Source organism: Entelurus aequoreus, linkage group LG14 (assembly GCF_033978785.1).
Source record: "Entelurus aequoreus isolate RoL-2023_Sb linkage group LG14, RoL_Eaeq_v1.1, whole genome shotgun sequence".
Taxonomy (NCBI): Eukaryota; Metazoa; Chordata; class Actinopteri; order Syngnathiformes; family Syngnathidae; genus Entelurus; species Entelurus aequoreus.
The window spans coordinates 32,707,455-32,724,842 of record NC_084744.1 but is presented as its reverse complement, the minus strand read 5'-3'; the positions used below and the strand labels follow the sequence as shown (position 1 = coordinate 32,724,842).

The window sequence follows — 17,388 nt, the reverse complement described above, 5'->3', positions numbered from 1 at the left end:
GTAAAAACAAAAAGGTTTGAAGTATGCACAAATATAAAAAAGGTAAATAAAATTGGTTAGATATAAACATTTTTAAAAAGGGTAAAAGGAAGATAAAAGAAGGTAAACTAAATTAAAAAAAATAAGATACAAAGTATGCAAGAAAGTAAAAAAGGTAAAAAAAAATTTTTAAAAGGTTAAAAAATGTTTAAAAAATTAGGGTAAAAAGTAAAAAAGTATGTGAAGGAGGTAAAAAAAAAGTTAAAAGACGGTGAGGATAAGGTAAAAAAAAAAGTAAAAATTTGGTAAAAGAAGGTAGAAACAAAGTAAAAAGAAGGTTCGAAGTATGAGAAAAAGGTAAAAAGAAATTGGTTAAATATTGTAAAAGAAATAGGGTAAGAGGTAAAAAGTAAATAAAGGAAGATAAAAGAAGGTAAAAGCAAAATAAAAAATGAGGCACAAAGTCTGCAAGAAAGTAAAAAAAGGGAAAAAAATAGGTTAAAATTTTTTTTTTAAATTAGGGTAAAAGGTAAGAAAGTAGGTAAAAGAAGATAAAAGGAGGTACAAAAAAAGTTAAAAGAAGGTGAGAATAAGGTAAAAAAAAAAAAAAAAAAGAGTTACAATTTGGTAGAAGAAGGTAAAAACAAAGTAAAAAGAAGGTTCGAAGTATGAGAAAAAGGTAAAAAGAAAATGGTTAAATATTGTAAAAAAATAAATAGGGTAAGAGGTAAAAAGTAAATAAAGGTAGATAAAAGAAGGTAAAAACTAAATAAAAAATAAGGCACAAAGTATGCAAGAAAGTAAAAAAGGTTAAAAAAAAAGGTTATAAAATGTAAAAAATAAAGTTAAAGGGTAAAAAAGTTGGTAAAGGAAGATAAATGGTTTTAAAAAGTTAAGAGTAGGTAAAGGAATGTAAACATTTGATAAAAGAAGGTTATGACGCTAGCCTCGTTAGCAGCAGCTAATATGCTAACACGTTTAAGAGTGTCCGTGTTAGCATTATTGGACTTACAATGTCCTTCTTTTTGTATTGTTTCAGTTTTGTAAGCTCGCCAAAAACTCCGCCGTGGCGTTATTGAGTCTGTTTGGCTGAGCTAGCGTGCGCAGCTAGCGGGTCCGTGACGGGGACTTCTGTTTTGTTTGATCGGCCGTTTTACCTCCATGGTACAGACACCGTTTGGAAAGAATTAGGGTGTGTAAATAAATATTTACAGCACATTTCTGTGTAAATAACATAAATATCTGCGACTTATAGTCGGGTGCGACTAATATATGGAAACATATTTTTCCCTGAAATTCAGCGGGTGTGGCTTATACACCGGTGCGCTGTACTTGAATGTAGAGTATATGTATAATACAATTATATTATTCACATGTGAATAATGCTGTATAATAGACTGTATTTATATTATTCACATGTGAATAATGCTGTATAATAGACTATATTATTCACATGTGAATAATGCTGTATGATAGACTGTACTTATATTATTCACATGTGAATAATGCTGTATAATAGACTGTATTTATATTATTCACATGTGAATAATGCTGTATAATAGACTGTATTTATATTATTCACATGTGAATAATGCTGTATAATAGACTGTATTTATATTATTCACATGTGAATAATGCTGTATAATAGATTGTATTTACATTATTCACATGTGAATAATGCTGTATAATAGATTGTATTTACATTATTCACATGTGAATAATGCTGTATAATAGACTGTATTTACATTATTCACATGTGAATAATGCTGTATAATAGACTGTATTTATATTATTCACATGTGAATAATGCTGTATAATAGACTGTATTTATATTATTCACATGTGAATAATGCTGTATAATAGATTGTATTTACATTATTCACATGTGAATAATGCTGTATAATAGACTGTATTTATATTATTCACATGTGAATAATGCTGTATAATAGACTGTATTTATATTATTCACATATGAATAATGCTGTATAATAGACTGTATTTACATTATTCACATGTGAATAATGCATTATTCACATGTGAATAATGCTGTATAATAGACTGTATTTATATTATTCACATGTGAATAATGCTGTATAATAGACTGTATTTATATTATTCACATATGAATAATGCTGTATAATAGACTGTATTTACATTATTCACATGTGAATAATGCTGGATAATAGACTGTATTTATATTATTCACATGTGAATAATGCTGTATAATAGACTGTATTTATATTATTCACTTGTGAATAATGCTGTATAATAGACTGTATTTATATTATTCACATGTGAATAATGATGTTTAATAGACTGTATTTATAGTATTCACATGTGAATAATGTTGTATAATAGACTGTATTTATATTATTCACATGTGAATAATGTTGTATAATAGACTGTATTTATAGTATTCACATGTGAATAATGCTGTATAATAGACTGTATTTATATTATTCACATGTGAATAATGCTGTATAATAGATTGTATTTACATTATTCACATGTGAATAATGCTGTATAATAGACTGTATTTACATTATTCACATGTGAATAATGCTGTATAATAGACTGTATTTATATTATTCACACATGAATAGACTGTATTTGTTATTCACATGTGAATAATGTTGTATAATAGACTGTATTTATATTATTCACACATGAATAGACTGTATTTGTTATTCACATGTGAATAATGCTGTATAATAGACTGTATTTATATTATTCACATGTGAATAATGATGTTTAATAAACTGTATTTATATTATTCACATGTGAATAATGCTGTATAATAGACTGTATTTATATTATTCACATGTGAATAATGATGTTTAATAAACTGTATTTATATTATTCACATGTGAATAATGCTGTATAATAGACTGTATTTATATTATTCACATGTGAATAATGCTGTATAATAGACTGTATTTATATTATTCACATGTGAATAATGCTGTATAATAGATTGTATTTACATTATTCACATGTGAATAATGCTGTATAATAGATTGTATTTACATTATTCACATGTGAATAATGCTGTATAATAGACTGTATTTACATTATTCACATGTGAATAATGCTGTATAATAGACTGTATTTATATTATTCACATGTGAATAATGCTGTATAATAGACTGTATTTATATTATTCACATGTGAATAATGCTGTATAATAGATTGTATTTACATTATTCACATGTGAATAATGCTGTATAATAGACTGTATTTATATTATTCACATGTGAATAATGCTGTATAATAGACTGTATTTATATTATTCACATATGAATAATGCTGTATAATAGACTGTATTTACATTATTCACATGTGAATAATGCATTATTCACATGTGAATAATGCTGTATAATAGACTGTATTTATATTATTCACATGTGAATAATGCTGTATAATAGACTGTATTTATATTATTCACATATGAATAATGCTGTATAATAGACTGTATTTACATTATTCACATGTGAATAATGCTGGATAATAGACTGTATTTATATTATTCACATGTGAATAATGCTGTATAATAGACTGTATTTATATTATTCACTTGTGAATAATGCTGTATAATAGACTGTATTTATATTATTCACATGTGAATAATGATGTTTAATAGACTGTATTTATAGTATTCACATGTGAATAATGTTGTATAATAGACTGTATTTATATTATTCACATGTGAATAATGTTGTATAATAGACTGTATTTATAGTATTCACATGTGAATAATGCTGTATAATAGACTGTATTTATATTATTCACATGTGAATAATGCTGTATAATAGATTGTATTTACATTATTCACATGTGAATAATGCTGTATAATAGACTGTATTTACATTATTCACATGTGAATAATGCTGTATAATAGACTGTATTTATATTATTCACACATGAATAGACTGTATTTGTTATTCACATGTGAATAATGTTGTATAATAGACTGTATTTATATTATTCACACATGAATAGACTGTATTTGTTATTCACATGTGAATAATGCTGTATAATAGACTGTATTTATATTATTCACATGTGAATAATGATGTTTAATAAACTGTATTTATATTATTCACATGTGAATAATGCTGTATAATAGACTGTATTTATATTATTCACATGTGAATAATGATGTTTAATAAACTGTATTTATATTATTCACATGTGAATAATGCTGTATAATAGACTGTATTTATATTATTCACATGTGAATAATTCTGTATAATAGACTGTATTTATATTATTCACATGTGAATAATGCTGTATAATAGACTGTATTTATAGTATTCACATGTGAATAATGTTGTATAATAGACTGCATTTATATTATTCACATGTGAATAATGCTGTATAATAGACTGTATTTATATTATTCACATGTGAATAATGCTGTATAATAGACTGTATTTATAGTATTCACATGTGAATAATGCTGTATAATAGACTGTATTTATATTATTCACATGTGAATAATGCTGTATAATAGATTGTATTTACATTATTCACATGTGAATAATGCTGTATAATAGACTGTATTTACATTATTCACATGTGAATAATGCTGTATAATAGACTGTATTTATATTATTCACATGTGAATAATGCTGTATAATAGACTGTATTTATGTTATTCACATGCGAATAATGTTTTATAAGAGACTGTATTTATATTATTCACATGTGAATAATGCTGTATAATAGACTGTATTTATATTATTCACACATGAATAGACTGTATTTGTTATTCACATGTGAATAATGCTGTATAATAGACTGTATTTATATTATTCACATGTGAATAATGATGTTTAAAGGCCTACTGAAATGAATTTTTTTTATTTAAACGGGGATAGCAGATCTATTCTATGTGTCATACTTGATCATTTCGCGATATTGCCATATTTTTGCTGAAAGGATTTAGTATAGAACAACGACGATAAAGATCGCAACTTTTGGTATCTGATAAAAAAAAGGCTTGCACCTACCGGAAGTAGCGTGACGTAGTCAGTTGAACATATACGCAAAGTTCCCTATTGTTTACAATGATGGCCGCATGAAGTGAGAGAGATTCGGACCGAGAAAGCGACAATTTCCCCATTAATTTGAGCGAGGATGAAAGATTTGTGGATGAGTAAAGTGCAAGTGAAGGACTAGTGGGGAGTTGAAGCTATTCAGATAGGGAAGATGCTGTGAGAGCCGGGGGTGACCTGATATTCAGCTGGGAATGACTACAACAGTAAATAAACACAAGACATATATATACTCTATAAGCCACAACACAACCAGGCTTATATTTAATATGCCACAAATTAATCCTGCATAAAAACACCTGCGTGTTTGTTATGCTAGCTCCTAGCTCCTCTGCTAGCTCCTAGCTCCATAGAACACGCCAATACAATTCAAACACCTGATCAACACACACAATCACTCAGCCCAAAAGACCGTTTACCTAACCCAAGGTTCATAAAGCTTATATATTTTTAAAAAGTTACGTACGTGACGCGCACATACGGTCAAGTTATCGAATGTTTAGCAGCCAAGGCTGCATACTCACGGTACCTGATATTCAGCTGGGAATGACTACAACAGTAAATAAACACAAGACATATATATACTCTATTAGCCACAACACAACCAGGCTTATATTTAATATGCCACAAATTAATCCTGCATAATAACACCTGCGTGTTTGTTATGCTAGCTCCTAGCTCCTCTGCTAGCTCCTAGCTCCATAGAACACGCCAATACAATTCAAACACCTGATCAACACACACAATCACTCAGCCCAAAAGACCGTTCACCTAACCCAAGGTTCATAAAGCTTATATATTTTTAAAAAGTTACGTACGTGACGCGCACGTACGGTACGGTACGTGTTATGCTAGCTCCTAGCTCCTCTGCTAGCTCCTAGCTCCATAGAACACGCCAATACAATTCAAACACATGATCAACACACACAATCACTCAGCCCAAAAGACCGTTCACCTAACCCAAGGTTCATAAAGCTTATATATTTAAAAAAAGTTACGTACATACGCAAAAAAAAGCCAAAGCTGCATACTCACAGTAGCACGTCTGCGTCTTTGTCATCCAAATCAAAGTAATCCTGGTAAGAGTCTGTGTTGTCCCAGTTCTCTACAGGCGTCTGTGTATCCAAATCAAAAGTCCTCCTGGTTAGAGTCTCTGTTATCCGAGTTCTTCCATCTTGACTGCATCTTTCGGGAATGTAAACAAAGAAGCGCCGGCTGTGTACTGTTGTGGCTGACTACGTTCGAAAAATACGTCCATTTCGCACCGACAAATTTCTTCTTTGCTTGCTCGGCTTCCTTCTCCATAATGCAATGAACATGATTGAAACAGATTCACGAACACAGATGTCCAGAATACTGTGGAATTATGAAATGAAAACAGAGCTTTTTCGTATCGGCTTCAATGTGGAAGGCATACCCGTGTTCGCCGGGCCACGTCACACGCATACGTCATCCTCAGAGGCGTTTCGAACCGGAAGTTTAGCGGCAAATTTAAAATGTCACTTTATAAGTTAACCCGGCCGTATTGGCATGTGTTATAATGTTAAGATTTCATCATTGATATATAAACTATCAGACTGCGTGGTCGGTAGTAGTGGGTTTCAGTAGGCCTTTAATAAACTGTATTTATATTATTCACATGTGAATAATGCTGTGTAATAGACTGTATTTATATTATTCACATGTGAATAATGATGTTTAATAAACTGTATTTATATTATTCACATGTGAATAATGCTGTATAATAGACTGTATTTATATTATTCACATGTGAATAATGCTGTATAATAGACTGTATTTATATTATTCACATGTGAATAATGCTGTATAATAGACTGTATTTATATTATTCACATGTAAAAAAATAGCTAAGTGTTTATTGTGAGCAAACTGTGGTGCTGAATTTCCCCCAGGGATCAATAAAGTACCTTCTATTCTATTCTATAGTCCATAACGCATGGTAATGTACCATTATACCCGTACCATGCATGTATGGTGACAGTAGGGTGCTAGCTATACACCTGGCACACCCGAAACTGCTGCTAGAACTAATGGCCGTTGAACTTGGATCTTCTTTGGACTGAATCTGGAGAACATTTGCCAGTGTTTCTCTGTCATTCATTGGCTGAATGTGGCGTGGACCTGGGGACTGTGATGTTCCCAGAATAAGTCCAGTAAGTCTGTAGGCTAAACCCATTAGCTCGGATAGAACTGCAGCCTCCGACCCGAGCCAGGAGTTCAAACGAGGAGCCGAGAGTCACTGCCGATACGAGGACTTGTCATGCTTTGATGTTCCCTGACATTAATGATATATAATATTATTCATGTGTTCATTGTGAGCAAGGATGGGTACCAGGACTATGTGCTTCACCCGTTCATGGACCCCCAGGAACTGTTGGTGTGGTAAGATCTTTGGATGTGTGGAGTGGTACAAACTAACCTTTCAGATGATAGAACAGGAATGTGTTGGTCTACTGAGGTTGGATGCTTTTGTCCTAACAGATTCTAGATCTCCAAAAGACCATTAGGCTCTGAGATCCGGGTTTTGTGGTGGGACTGCTGGCTCTGAATCAGGACACTGGGCACCTAATCAGATCGGATTGCCAGTCTAAGCGCTCCAAAGCGCTTCAAATCTGCATCAGATTTGGTCCACAAGCTTTTGGAATCGGATCTTTTCAAACGTGATCGCGGTCTTGCTGAAATAAGCAGGGGCGTCCATGATGGCAACATATGTTGCTCCAAAACCCTGTATGTACCTTTCAGCATTAATGGTGCCTTCACAGACGTGTAAGTTACCCATGTCTTGGCCACTAATACACCCCCATACCATCACACATGCTGCCTTTTACACTTTCACCCTAGAAACAATCCGGATGGTTCTCTTCCTCTTAACGTCTACAGTTTCCAAAAACTATTTGAAATGTGGGCTCGTCAGCCCACGGAAGACTTTTCCACTTTGCATCAGTCCATCTTAGATGAGCTCGGGGCCCAGCGAAGCCGGCGGCGTTTCTGGGTGTTGTTGATAAATGTCTGTGGCTTTGCATAGTAGAGTTTTAACTCGCACTTACAGATGTAGCGACCGACTGTAGTTACTGACAGTGGTTATCTGATGTGTTCCTGAGCCCATGTGGTGATATCCTTTACACACTGACGTGGCTTTTTGATGCCGTACCGCCTGAGGGATCCAAGGTCACGGGCATTCAATGTTGGTTTTCGGCCTTTCTCCAGGTTCTCTGATATTTTAATGATATTACGGACCGTAGATGGTGAAATCCCTAAATTCCTTGCAATAGCTGGTTGATAAATGTTGTTCTTAAACCAATTTGCTCATTTGTTGACAAAGTGGTGACCCTCGCCCCGCCCTTGTTTGAGCATTTCATGGAAGCTGCTTTCATACCCAATCATGGCACCCACCTGTTCCCAGTTAGCCCGTTCACCTGTGGGATGTTCCAAATAAGTCTTTGACGAGCATTCCCCAATTTTCTCACTCTTTTTTGCCACTGGTGCCAGCTTTTTTTGAAACATGTTGCAGGCATCAAATTCCAAATGAGCTAATATTTGCAAAAAAAAAAGCAAAGTTGGGTTTTGTACAAAAGAAACAATAGAGAGTTGTTTTAATGACAAATATGGCCCAAAACTTCAATTTTCGGTCGGCAAAAATGGGTGGCATCCTTCATACAAAACTGGATTTCCATTGAGCAAAGGTATGGCTTTTTATGGTGGAAGGAGGAGGGTTGGGGTAATGATCGACATCATGCTGTTGTTGTTGCTGCGTGGCAGGCTGTCCACCTCAGTGCCTGCAGAGAATGTGGGAGGATACGGCAGATAAGCAGAGGTTATGATATTGCAATGAGTCATGGAGAGGCAGAAGAAAGCATCAATGACTTTGTCACACCTTTTTTTTTTTCTACCATTGTGACTAACCAATATTGACGTACATAAAGTATGTTGCCTGCGTAAAATGACTTATTGTAAGTAATGCTTCTTGGGAAAATGTCTTTTTAATAAAACGACCTTCTTCCTCCCGCGTCCATATTTTATTTTTAAATCGTCAGCGGCAAAAAAAAAAACGTGATTTTATTGAAAAAATATTTTTTAACGCGAGTGAACAAACTTCACTTTGACAAAAAGTAAGCAAAGGTAAAGGACAAAAAAAAAAAAGACAAAAAATTCCTGACCCTTTTCTTGCCGACAAAACTTTTTTTTGTTTGTTATATTTTGTATTTAGATGGAATGAAAAAATATGCAAGAAACACGTCGATAATTATTAACGCTTTAGCATCATTAATGTGACCCGCCACATCATTTAATGTGGCTGTCCACCACATCATTTAATGTGACCCGCCACATCATTTAAAGTGGCTGTCCACATCATTTAATGTGACCCGCCACATCATTTAAAGTGGCTGTCCACCACATCATTTAAGGTGGCTGTCCACGTCATTAATGTGACCCGCCGCATCATTTAATGTGGCTGTCCACCACATCATTTAATGTGGCTGTCCACGTCATTAATGTGACCCGCCGCATCATTTAATGTGGCTGTCCACCACATCATTTAATGTGACCCGCCACATCATTTAAAGTGGCTGTCCACGTCATTAATGTGACCCGCCGCATCATTTAATGTGGCTGTCCACCACATCATTTAATGTGACCCGCCACATCATTCAAAGTGGCTGTCCACGTCATTAATGTGACCCGCCACATCATTTAAAGTGGCTGTCCACGTCATTAATGTGACCCGCCGCATCATTTAATGTAGCCCGCCACATCATTTAATGTGGCTGTCCACGTCATTAATGTGGCTGTCCACGTCATTAATGTGACCCGCCGCGTCATTTAATGTGGTTGTCCACGTCATTAATGTGACCCGCCGCGTCATTTAATGTAGCCCGCCACATCATTTAATGTGGCTGTCCACGTCATTAATGTGACCCACCGCATCATTTAATGTAGCCCGCCACATCATTTAAGTGGCTGTCCACGTCATTGTGACCCGCCGCATCATTTAATGTGGTTGTCCACGTCATTAATGTGACCCGCCGCGTCATTTAATGTAGCCCGCCACATCATTTAATGTGGCTGTCCACGTCATTAATGTGACCCGCCGCGTCATTTAATGTAGCCCGCCACATCATTTAAGTGGCTGTCCACGTCATTGTGACCCGCCGCATCATTTAATGTAGCCCGCCACGTCATTTAAGTGGCTGTCCACGTCATTAATGTGACCCGCCGCATCATTTAATGTAGCCTGCCAAGTCATTTAAGGTGGCCTGCCACATCATTTCAGTTGGCCCGCCACGTCATTTAAGGTGGCCCACCGCAATATCTAATGTAGCCTGCTAAGTCATTTAAGGTGGCCCGCCACATCATTGAAGGTGGCCCACCGCATCATTTAATGAAGCCCGCCAGATCATTTAAGGTGGCGGTCTACGTCATTTAAAGTGGCCCACCGCATCATTTAATGTAGCCCGCCACATCATTTAATGTGACCCACCACATCATTTGATGTAGCCCGCCAGGTCATTTAAGGTGGCAGTCCACGTCATTTAAGGTGGCCCACAGCATCATTTAATGTAGCCCGCCACGTCATTTAATGTGACCCATCACATCATTTAATGTAGCCCGCCAGGTCATTTAAGGTGGCCCGCCACATCATGTATGTGTTCGCTACATCATTTAATGTGGCCCGCCACATCATTTAATGTGGTCTGCCGCATAATTTAATGTGTTTCGCCGCATCATTTAATGTAGCCCGCCACATCATTTAAGGTGGCCCCCGGCATCATTTAATGTGGCTTGCCACATTATTTAAAGTGGCCTTCCGCATAATTTAATGTGTTCCGCCACATCATTTAAGGTGGCTCACCGCATCATTTAATGTAGCCCGCCACGTCATTTAAGGTGGCCCGCCGCATCGTGTAAAGCGGCTCGACGCACCATCTAATGTGGCCCGCCACGTCATTTAATTTGGCCTGTTGCATCATGTAATGCATGTGGTGTGGCCCGCCGCTTCCGTTAAGGTGGCCCCGCTAGTTCATTTAATGTGGCCCCACTAGTTCCCCACTAGCCATCATGTACATTTGTATTATCGGCAGTTATTTATGCAGAACCTTTGATGACTTTCTAATCAGCCTGACCTAAGCCTAAGTGTTAAATAATACTCACCTCTTTGATTGACAGCTCCAGTTGCTGAGTGACACCTGCTGGACAAGAAGGAGGCATCAAGGTGTGAAGAAGAACCTACGCCATCCAAACATTACCACGCTGGTAAGAAGCATGTCTTGCATTTTCTCATGTGTTGACTTTGACTGCTACAATGAGAACACCGAGTGTGTGTGAGACAATCACTGCTACTTGAACTTCAACGACAGACACTTCAATTATTTGAAATTGGAGCTTTTATTAGTCCTTCTGAAGACATGTATTTTTTATTTTACAAAAATAATTTGGTTTTCGATGTGTATCATATCTGATACAGCAGGTCACAAAGTTTTTTGGGGTTTTTTTTTTTAATATAACAAGCCAAAATATAATTAAGTATTTATCATGTTATTTCCAGACATAAAAAGAACATTGGTCATGTTCCCCAGCTGCTCCACATCACTTAAATTCACATTTTTATCATTTTTAAAGCATCTTCAATCTTCAAAAAAACGTCATTATCATTATGCATTTTTTTTATGTGATTTAGTTTTAAAATTTACATTTTCAGTACAATCCCATTTTTTAAAATGTATTTATTTATTTATTTTTTTCGCACCACACACCAAGTGATCGCCACAAAATAATGTAGCAAATTGTATACGTATATTTGACCTCTAAACACACCATAGTGTAATGTACACATGACATGTGTTTATTTAAAACCATGGTATTTATAATGCAGGAAATACAATAAAATGACAATTAACCAATTTATGACCTTTTAAACTTGTTGTATCAAATTTGATACACACTTTTAAAAACAGTTTTACTATAAAATATATGATGAAATATTAAGTAATTTCACATCACATAAACCGATTAACTGTTCATACCAATGTGTCAGTAAAAAAAAGTAAATTTTTATTACCTTTTCCCTTTAGATTCGGCAAAGTTTATCTTAAAAAATCAGGTGTCTCTCGTTTCTTCTTTGTGGCAATCTTGCAGGACAGCACTCTAATAAGTCCATTACTGCCACCATGTGGGTGATATGTGTAATGCATGCATCTGATCTGATACATCTGGCTTTTTAGGAAGACAAAATGACACTGGGCTCCAAAACCCGTTGTATCACTTATGATGCATTTGGCGTTTATAGGGTTATAATGACGGAGAAGCCGTGACTGACAACTGCACTTTGATCAACCCACGGACTGACTGGTGCTAGCTTAAATGCTAACATGAAAGAAGAGACATTAACATGTTTCCCCATCGGGAAGATGAGTGATCCTTCTATACTCCTATGATGCGTTCAAGTACCGCTGAATAGGGTAGGACACAACACCGGTCAGAAACAACAATGATAGATTTGATTTGTTACACACTTTTTATTTAAATAAATCTTTTAAAGTACTACAGCATGTAGCTAACCACCATGAAGGTGTGAATGTGGAGTGAATTAATTTTTAATTATATTCATAATTATTTTAGCATGTGTATGTAGCATCTTTTATGTTGCGTTTGTGTAACATGTTTTTGTAGTATGTTCCAAGTAACATGTTATTGGAGCATTATTCTTTTAGCATGTTGATGTTGCATATTTTATGTTGTGTTTGTTTAACATGTTTTTGTAGTATGTTCTAAGTAACATGTTATTGTAGCATAATTATTTTAGCATGTTTATGTAGCATCTTTAATGTTGTGTTTGTGTAGCATGTTTTTGTAGTATGTTCTAAGTAACATGTTATTGTAGCATAATTATTTTAGCATGTTTATGTAGCATCTTTAATGTTGTGTTTGTTAGCATGTTTCATGCTACATGTTTTTTTGTAGTTTGTTTTCTGTTGCATTCATGTTAAGTTTTTGTAGCATGTTTCATGTAAAATTTTGAGTCATTTTTGGAGCAGGTTTTTTGTAAAATGTCTTTATGTACAGTAGCATGATTTGTAGCATGTTTCATGAAGCTTTTTTTTTTTTTGGAGCAGGTTTTTTGTAGCATGCTTTATGTACAGTAGCATGACTTGTAGCATGTTTCATGTAGCATGTTTGAGTCGTTTTTGGAGCAGGTTTTTTGTAAAATGTCTTTATGTACAGTAGCATGATTTGTAGCATGTTTCATGAAGCATTTTTTTTTTTTGGAGCAGGTTTTTTGTAGCATGCTTCATGTACAGTAGCATGACTTGTAGCATGTTTCATGTAGCATGTTTGAGTCGTTTTTGGAGCAGGTTTTTTGTAAAATGTTTTACATACAGTAACATGATTTGTAGCATGTTTCATGTGGCATTTTTACTCATTTTTGGAGCAGGTTTTTTGTAACATGTTTTATATAAAATAGCATGATATGTAGCATGTTTCATGTAGCATTTTTTAGTCCTTTTTGTAACATGTTTTATGTACGGTAGCATGCTTTGTAGATTGTTTCCTGTAGCATTTTTGAGTTCTTTTTGTAGCATGTTTTTTGTAACATGTTTTATGTGCAGTAGCATGATTTATAGCATGTTTCATGTAGCATTTTTGAGTCATTTTTGGAGCATGTTTTTTGTAACGTTTTATATACAGTAGCATGATTTATAGCATGTTTCATGTAGCATTTTTGAGTCATTTTTGGAGCAGGTTTTTTGTAACATGTTTTATGTACAGTAGCATGATTTATAGCATGTTTCATGTAGCATTTTTGAGTCATTTTTGGAGCAGGTTTTTTGTAACATGTTTTATATACAGTAGCATGATTTATAGCATGTTTCATGTAGCATTTTTGAGTCATTTTTGGAGCAGGTTTTTTGTAACATGTTTTATGTACAGTAGCATGATTTATAGCATGTTTCATGTAGCATTTTTGAGTCATTTTTGGAGCAGGTTTTTTGTAACATGTTTTATATACAGTAGCATGATTTATAGCATGTTTCATGTAGCATTTTTGAGTCGTTTTTGGAGCAGGTTTTTTGTAACATGTTTTATATACAGTAACATGATTTGTAGCATGTTTCATGTAGCATTTAGATTCCTTTTTTGTAGCATGTTTTTGTAACATGTTTTATGTACGGTAGCGTGATTTGTAGCATGTTTCTTGTAGCATTTTTTAGTTGTTTTGGAGCAGGTTTTTATGACATGTTTTATGTACAGTAGCATGTCTCATGTAGCATTTTGAAGTCATTTTTGTAGTAGGCTTTTTGTAACATGTTTTATGTACAGTAGCATGTTTTATGTAGTGTAGTTGTTTTGTCGCATGTTTTGTATTATGTTTAATGTTGTGTTTGTTAGTGTGTACAGTAGTAGCATGTAGCATGTTTATTATTATGTTTAATGTTGTGTTTATTAGTGTGTACAGTAGTAGCATGTAGCATGTTTATTATTGTGTTTTATGTTGTGTTTATTATTGTGTACAGTAGTAGCATGTAGCATGTTTATTATTATGTTTTATGTTGTGTTTATTATTGTGTACAGTAGTAGCATGTAGTAGGTATATTATTATGTTTTATGTTGTGTTTATTATTGTGTACAGTAGTAGCATGTAGTAGGTTTATTATTATGTTTTATGTTGTGTTTATTATTGTGTACAGTAGTAGCATGTAGCATGTTTATTATTATGTTTTATGTTGTGTTTATTATTGTGTACAGTAGTAGCATGTAGTAGGTTTATTATTATGTTTTATGTTGTGTTTATTATTGTGTACAGTAGTAGCATGTAGTAGGTATATTATTATGTTTTATGTTGTGTTTATTGTTGTGTACAGTAGTAGCATGTAGCATGTTTATTATTATGTTTTATGTTGTGTATATTATTGTGTACAGTAGTAGCATGTAGTAGGTTTATTATTATGTTTTATGTTGTGTTTATTGTGTACAGTACTAGCATGTTTCATGTAGCATGTTTTCATGTAGTACGTTTCATGTAGCATTTTAAGTTGTTTTGTACATGTTTTAGTCACATGTTTTACGTACAGTAGCATGTTTTTGTAGCATGTTTCCTGTAGCCTTTTAAGTAGTTTTGTAGCATGTTTTAGTAACATGTTTATGTAGCATTTTAAGTTGTTTTTGTAGCATGTTTATTTTTATATTTTGTTGTTATTGTTGCATGTTTTGTGTAAAAAATATTATGTACTGTAACAACTTTTTTGAGCTTGTTTCATGTGGCATTTTCAGTTGCTTTGTAGCATGTTTTTGTAATATATTTTATGTACAATAGCATGTTTTTGTGGCATGTTTCATGTAGCATTTTAAGTTGTTTTTGGAGCATATTATAATATTTTATGTTGTTTTGTTGCAAGTTTTGTGTAAAAAAAAAAGTACTGTAGCAAGTTTTTATAGCATGTTTCATGTCGCATTTGAAGTTGTTTTGTAGCATGTTTTTGTAATATGTTTTGTGTACAATAGCATGTTTTTGTGGCATATTTCATGTAGCATTTTAAGTTGTTTTGTAGCATGTTTTTGTAATATGTTTTATGTACAGTAGCATGTTTTTGTGGCGTGTTTCATGTAGCATTTTAAGTTGTTTTGTAGCATGTTTTTGTAATATGTTTTATGTACAGTAGCATGTTTTTGTGGCATGTTTCATGTAGCATTTTAAGTTGTTTTGTAGCATGTTTTTGTAATATGTTTTATGTACAGTAGCATGTTTTTGTTGCATGTTTTGTGTAGCATTTTAAGTTGTTTTGTAGCCTGTTTTTGTAATATGTTTTATGTACAGTAGCATGTGTCATATATTTTTGGTACTTAGCACATGTGAACTGTTAGCATATTAATGTTAGTATGCTAGCTTTGCAGCTAATTGTGCACCCCAAAGTTTGATATTTTGGTACTGAACAAATGCTAATTGTTAGCATGTATGCTAGCTTTTTTGGCAAATTATTCAGATAAACACCTCACAGTCAAATATTTGACGTGACGCATGCTTACTGTTAGACTTTTTTAGATATTTTTATAGGTATGTACATTTTGCTACGTGACGCATGTTAACGCTTGTATTAGCATTTTTAAGCTGCTTTTTTGCAGGTGTCATATATTTTTGGTGCTTGGCGCATGCTAACTGTTAGCATGTTTATGTTAGCATGCTAGCTTTGTAGCCTCAGAGTTGGATGTTTTGGAACTAGACAGATGCAAACAATTGGCATCTAAACATACTAAAATTAGCAGGCTAGGTTTTTTGGCAATTTTTTCAAATATGCAACTGAGTCATATATTTTTGTTCATTACGTATGCTTACTGTTAGCATGCTAATGTTAGCATGTTAGCTCTTTTAGATACTAATAAAGTGTCATACATTTTGGTACTTGACGCATGCTAACTGTTATATTTTTTATGACCTGACACTAGCGTGCTAATTGTTAGCATTTCAGATGGGCTTTTCAGCATTCACACGCACTTTTCTAGTTGCTAATCACGTTTCTGTTCACGTGTGCTCTATTTCAGGTCGTGGTGATGGTGAGGGTCTTCCCCTGTTTCTAGGCGTCCTCCTTGCCAACCCGTGTCTTCATGTTTTGGGGGTCCCTCGGTGGCCCCGCCCTCTGCCAACCCCCCTGCTCCCGCTGCTGCCGCCGCCACCACGGCCGGCCACCCCAGCCACTACATTGCCATGCCAACGGAGACCCTCGCTGCGGCTCTGGCAGATAGCAAGGCCGCTGGCGGCGCCGCGCCCTTCAGTTCCGCCGTGCCCCTCCGGATCCTGAACAAGGGCCCGGACTACTTCAGGAGACAGGTACCGGTTCGCCAACAGCCGCCTCACCGTGCACACATGCGTTAGCTTAGCTTAGCTTAGCTTTTTTTTTTTATACATGCTTTAGCTTAGCAGTTAGCATGGCCTTTTGTATCCTCCCATGATGTGTAGCTAATTTTGCAGGACTGGACAAATGCTAGCATGTATGCTAACTTTTTGGCAAATTATTCAGATGAATACCTGACAGTCAAATAGTTGACATGACGCATGCTTACTGTTAGATTGTTAATGTTAGCATGTTAGCTTATTTAGATACATTTTTAAAAAATCTAAAAAAGCTAACATGCTAACAGTAGGCATGTGTCAAGTACCAAAATGTATGACCATGAGGTGTATATCTGAAAATTTGTATGACTCTGAGGTGTATACCTTCATTAATATCTAAAAAAGCTAACATGCTAACAGTAGGCATGTGTCAAGTACCAAAATGTATGACCGTGGGGTGTATATCTGAACATTTTCCAAAATAGATGTTAATTTTAGCATGCTTAC

The 17,388-nt window shown here is 34.7% G+C and overlaps 1 protein-coding gene and 1 long non-coding RNA gene across 3 annotated transcripts in view; one reads left to right on the top strand and one right to left on the bottom strand.

The window, feature by feature from the left end:
* Positions 1-17,388, top strand: part of LOC133664762 (protein FAM110B-like) — a 36,364-nt gene that overhangs the window by 10,901 nt on the left and 8,075 nt on the right. For both annotated transcript variants that reach the window (XR_009828617.1, XM_062069664.1), the window contains exons 2-3: positions 11,223-11,309; positions 16,593-16,878. Coding sequence is in view for 1 of the 2 variants with exons in the window: in XM_062069664.1 (XP_061925648.1) it covers positions 16,756-16,878 (123 nt within the window). In the remaining variant the exon portion in view is untranslated. The remainder of the gene's footprint in view (positions 1-11,222; positions 11,310-16,592; positions 16,879-17,388) is intronic.
* The window catches only part of LOC133664770 (uncharacterized), a 51,744-nt gene continuing 43,006 nt past the window's right edge, over positions 8,651-17,388 (bottom strand). Inside the window, exons 2-3 of the long non-coding RNA XR_009828619.1 lie at positions 11,208-11,242; positions 8,651-8,833 (exon numbers count right to left, since the gene is read on the bottom strand). This is a non-coding gene — a long non-coding RNA (uncharacterized LOC133664770). The remainder of the gene's footprint in view (positions 8,834-11,207; positions 11,243-17,388) is intronic.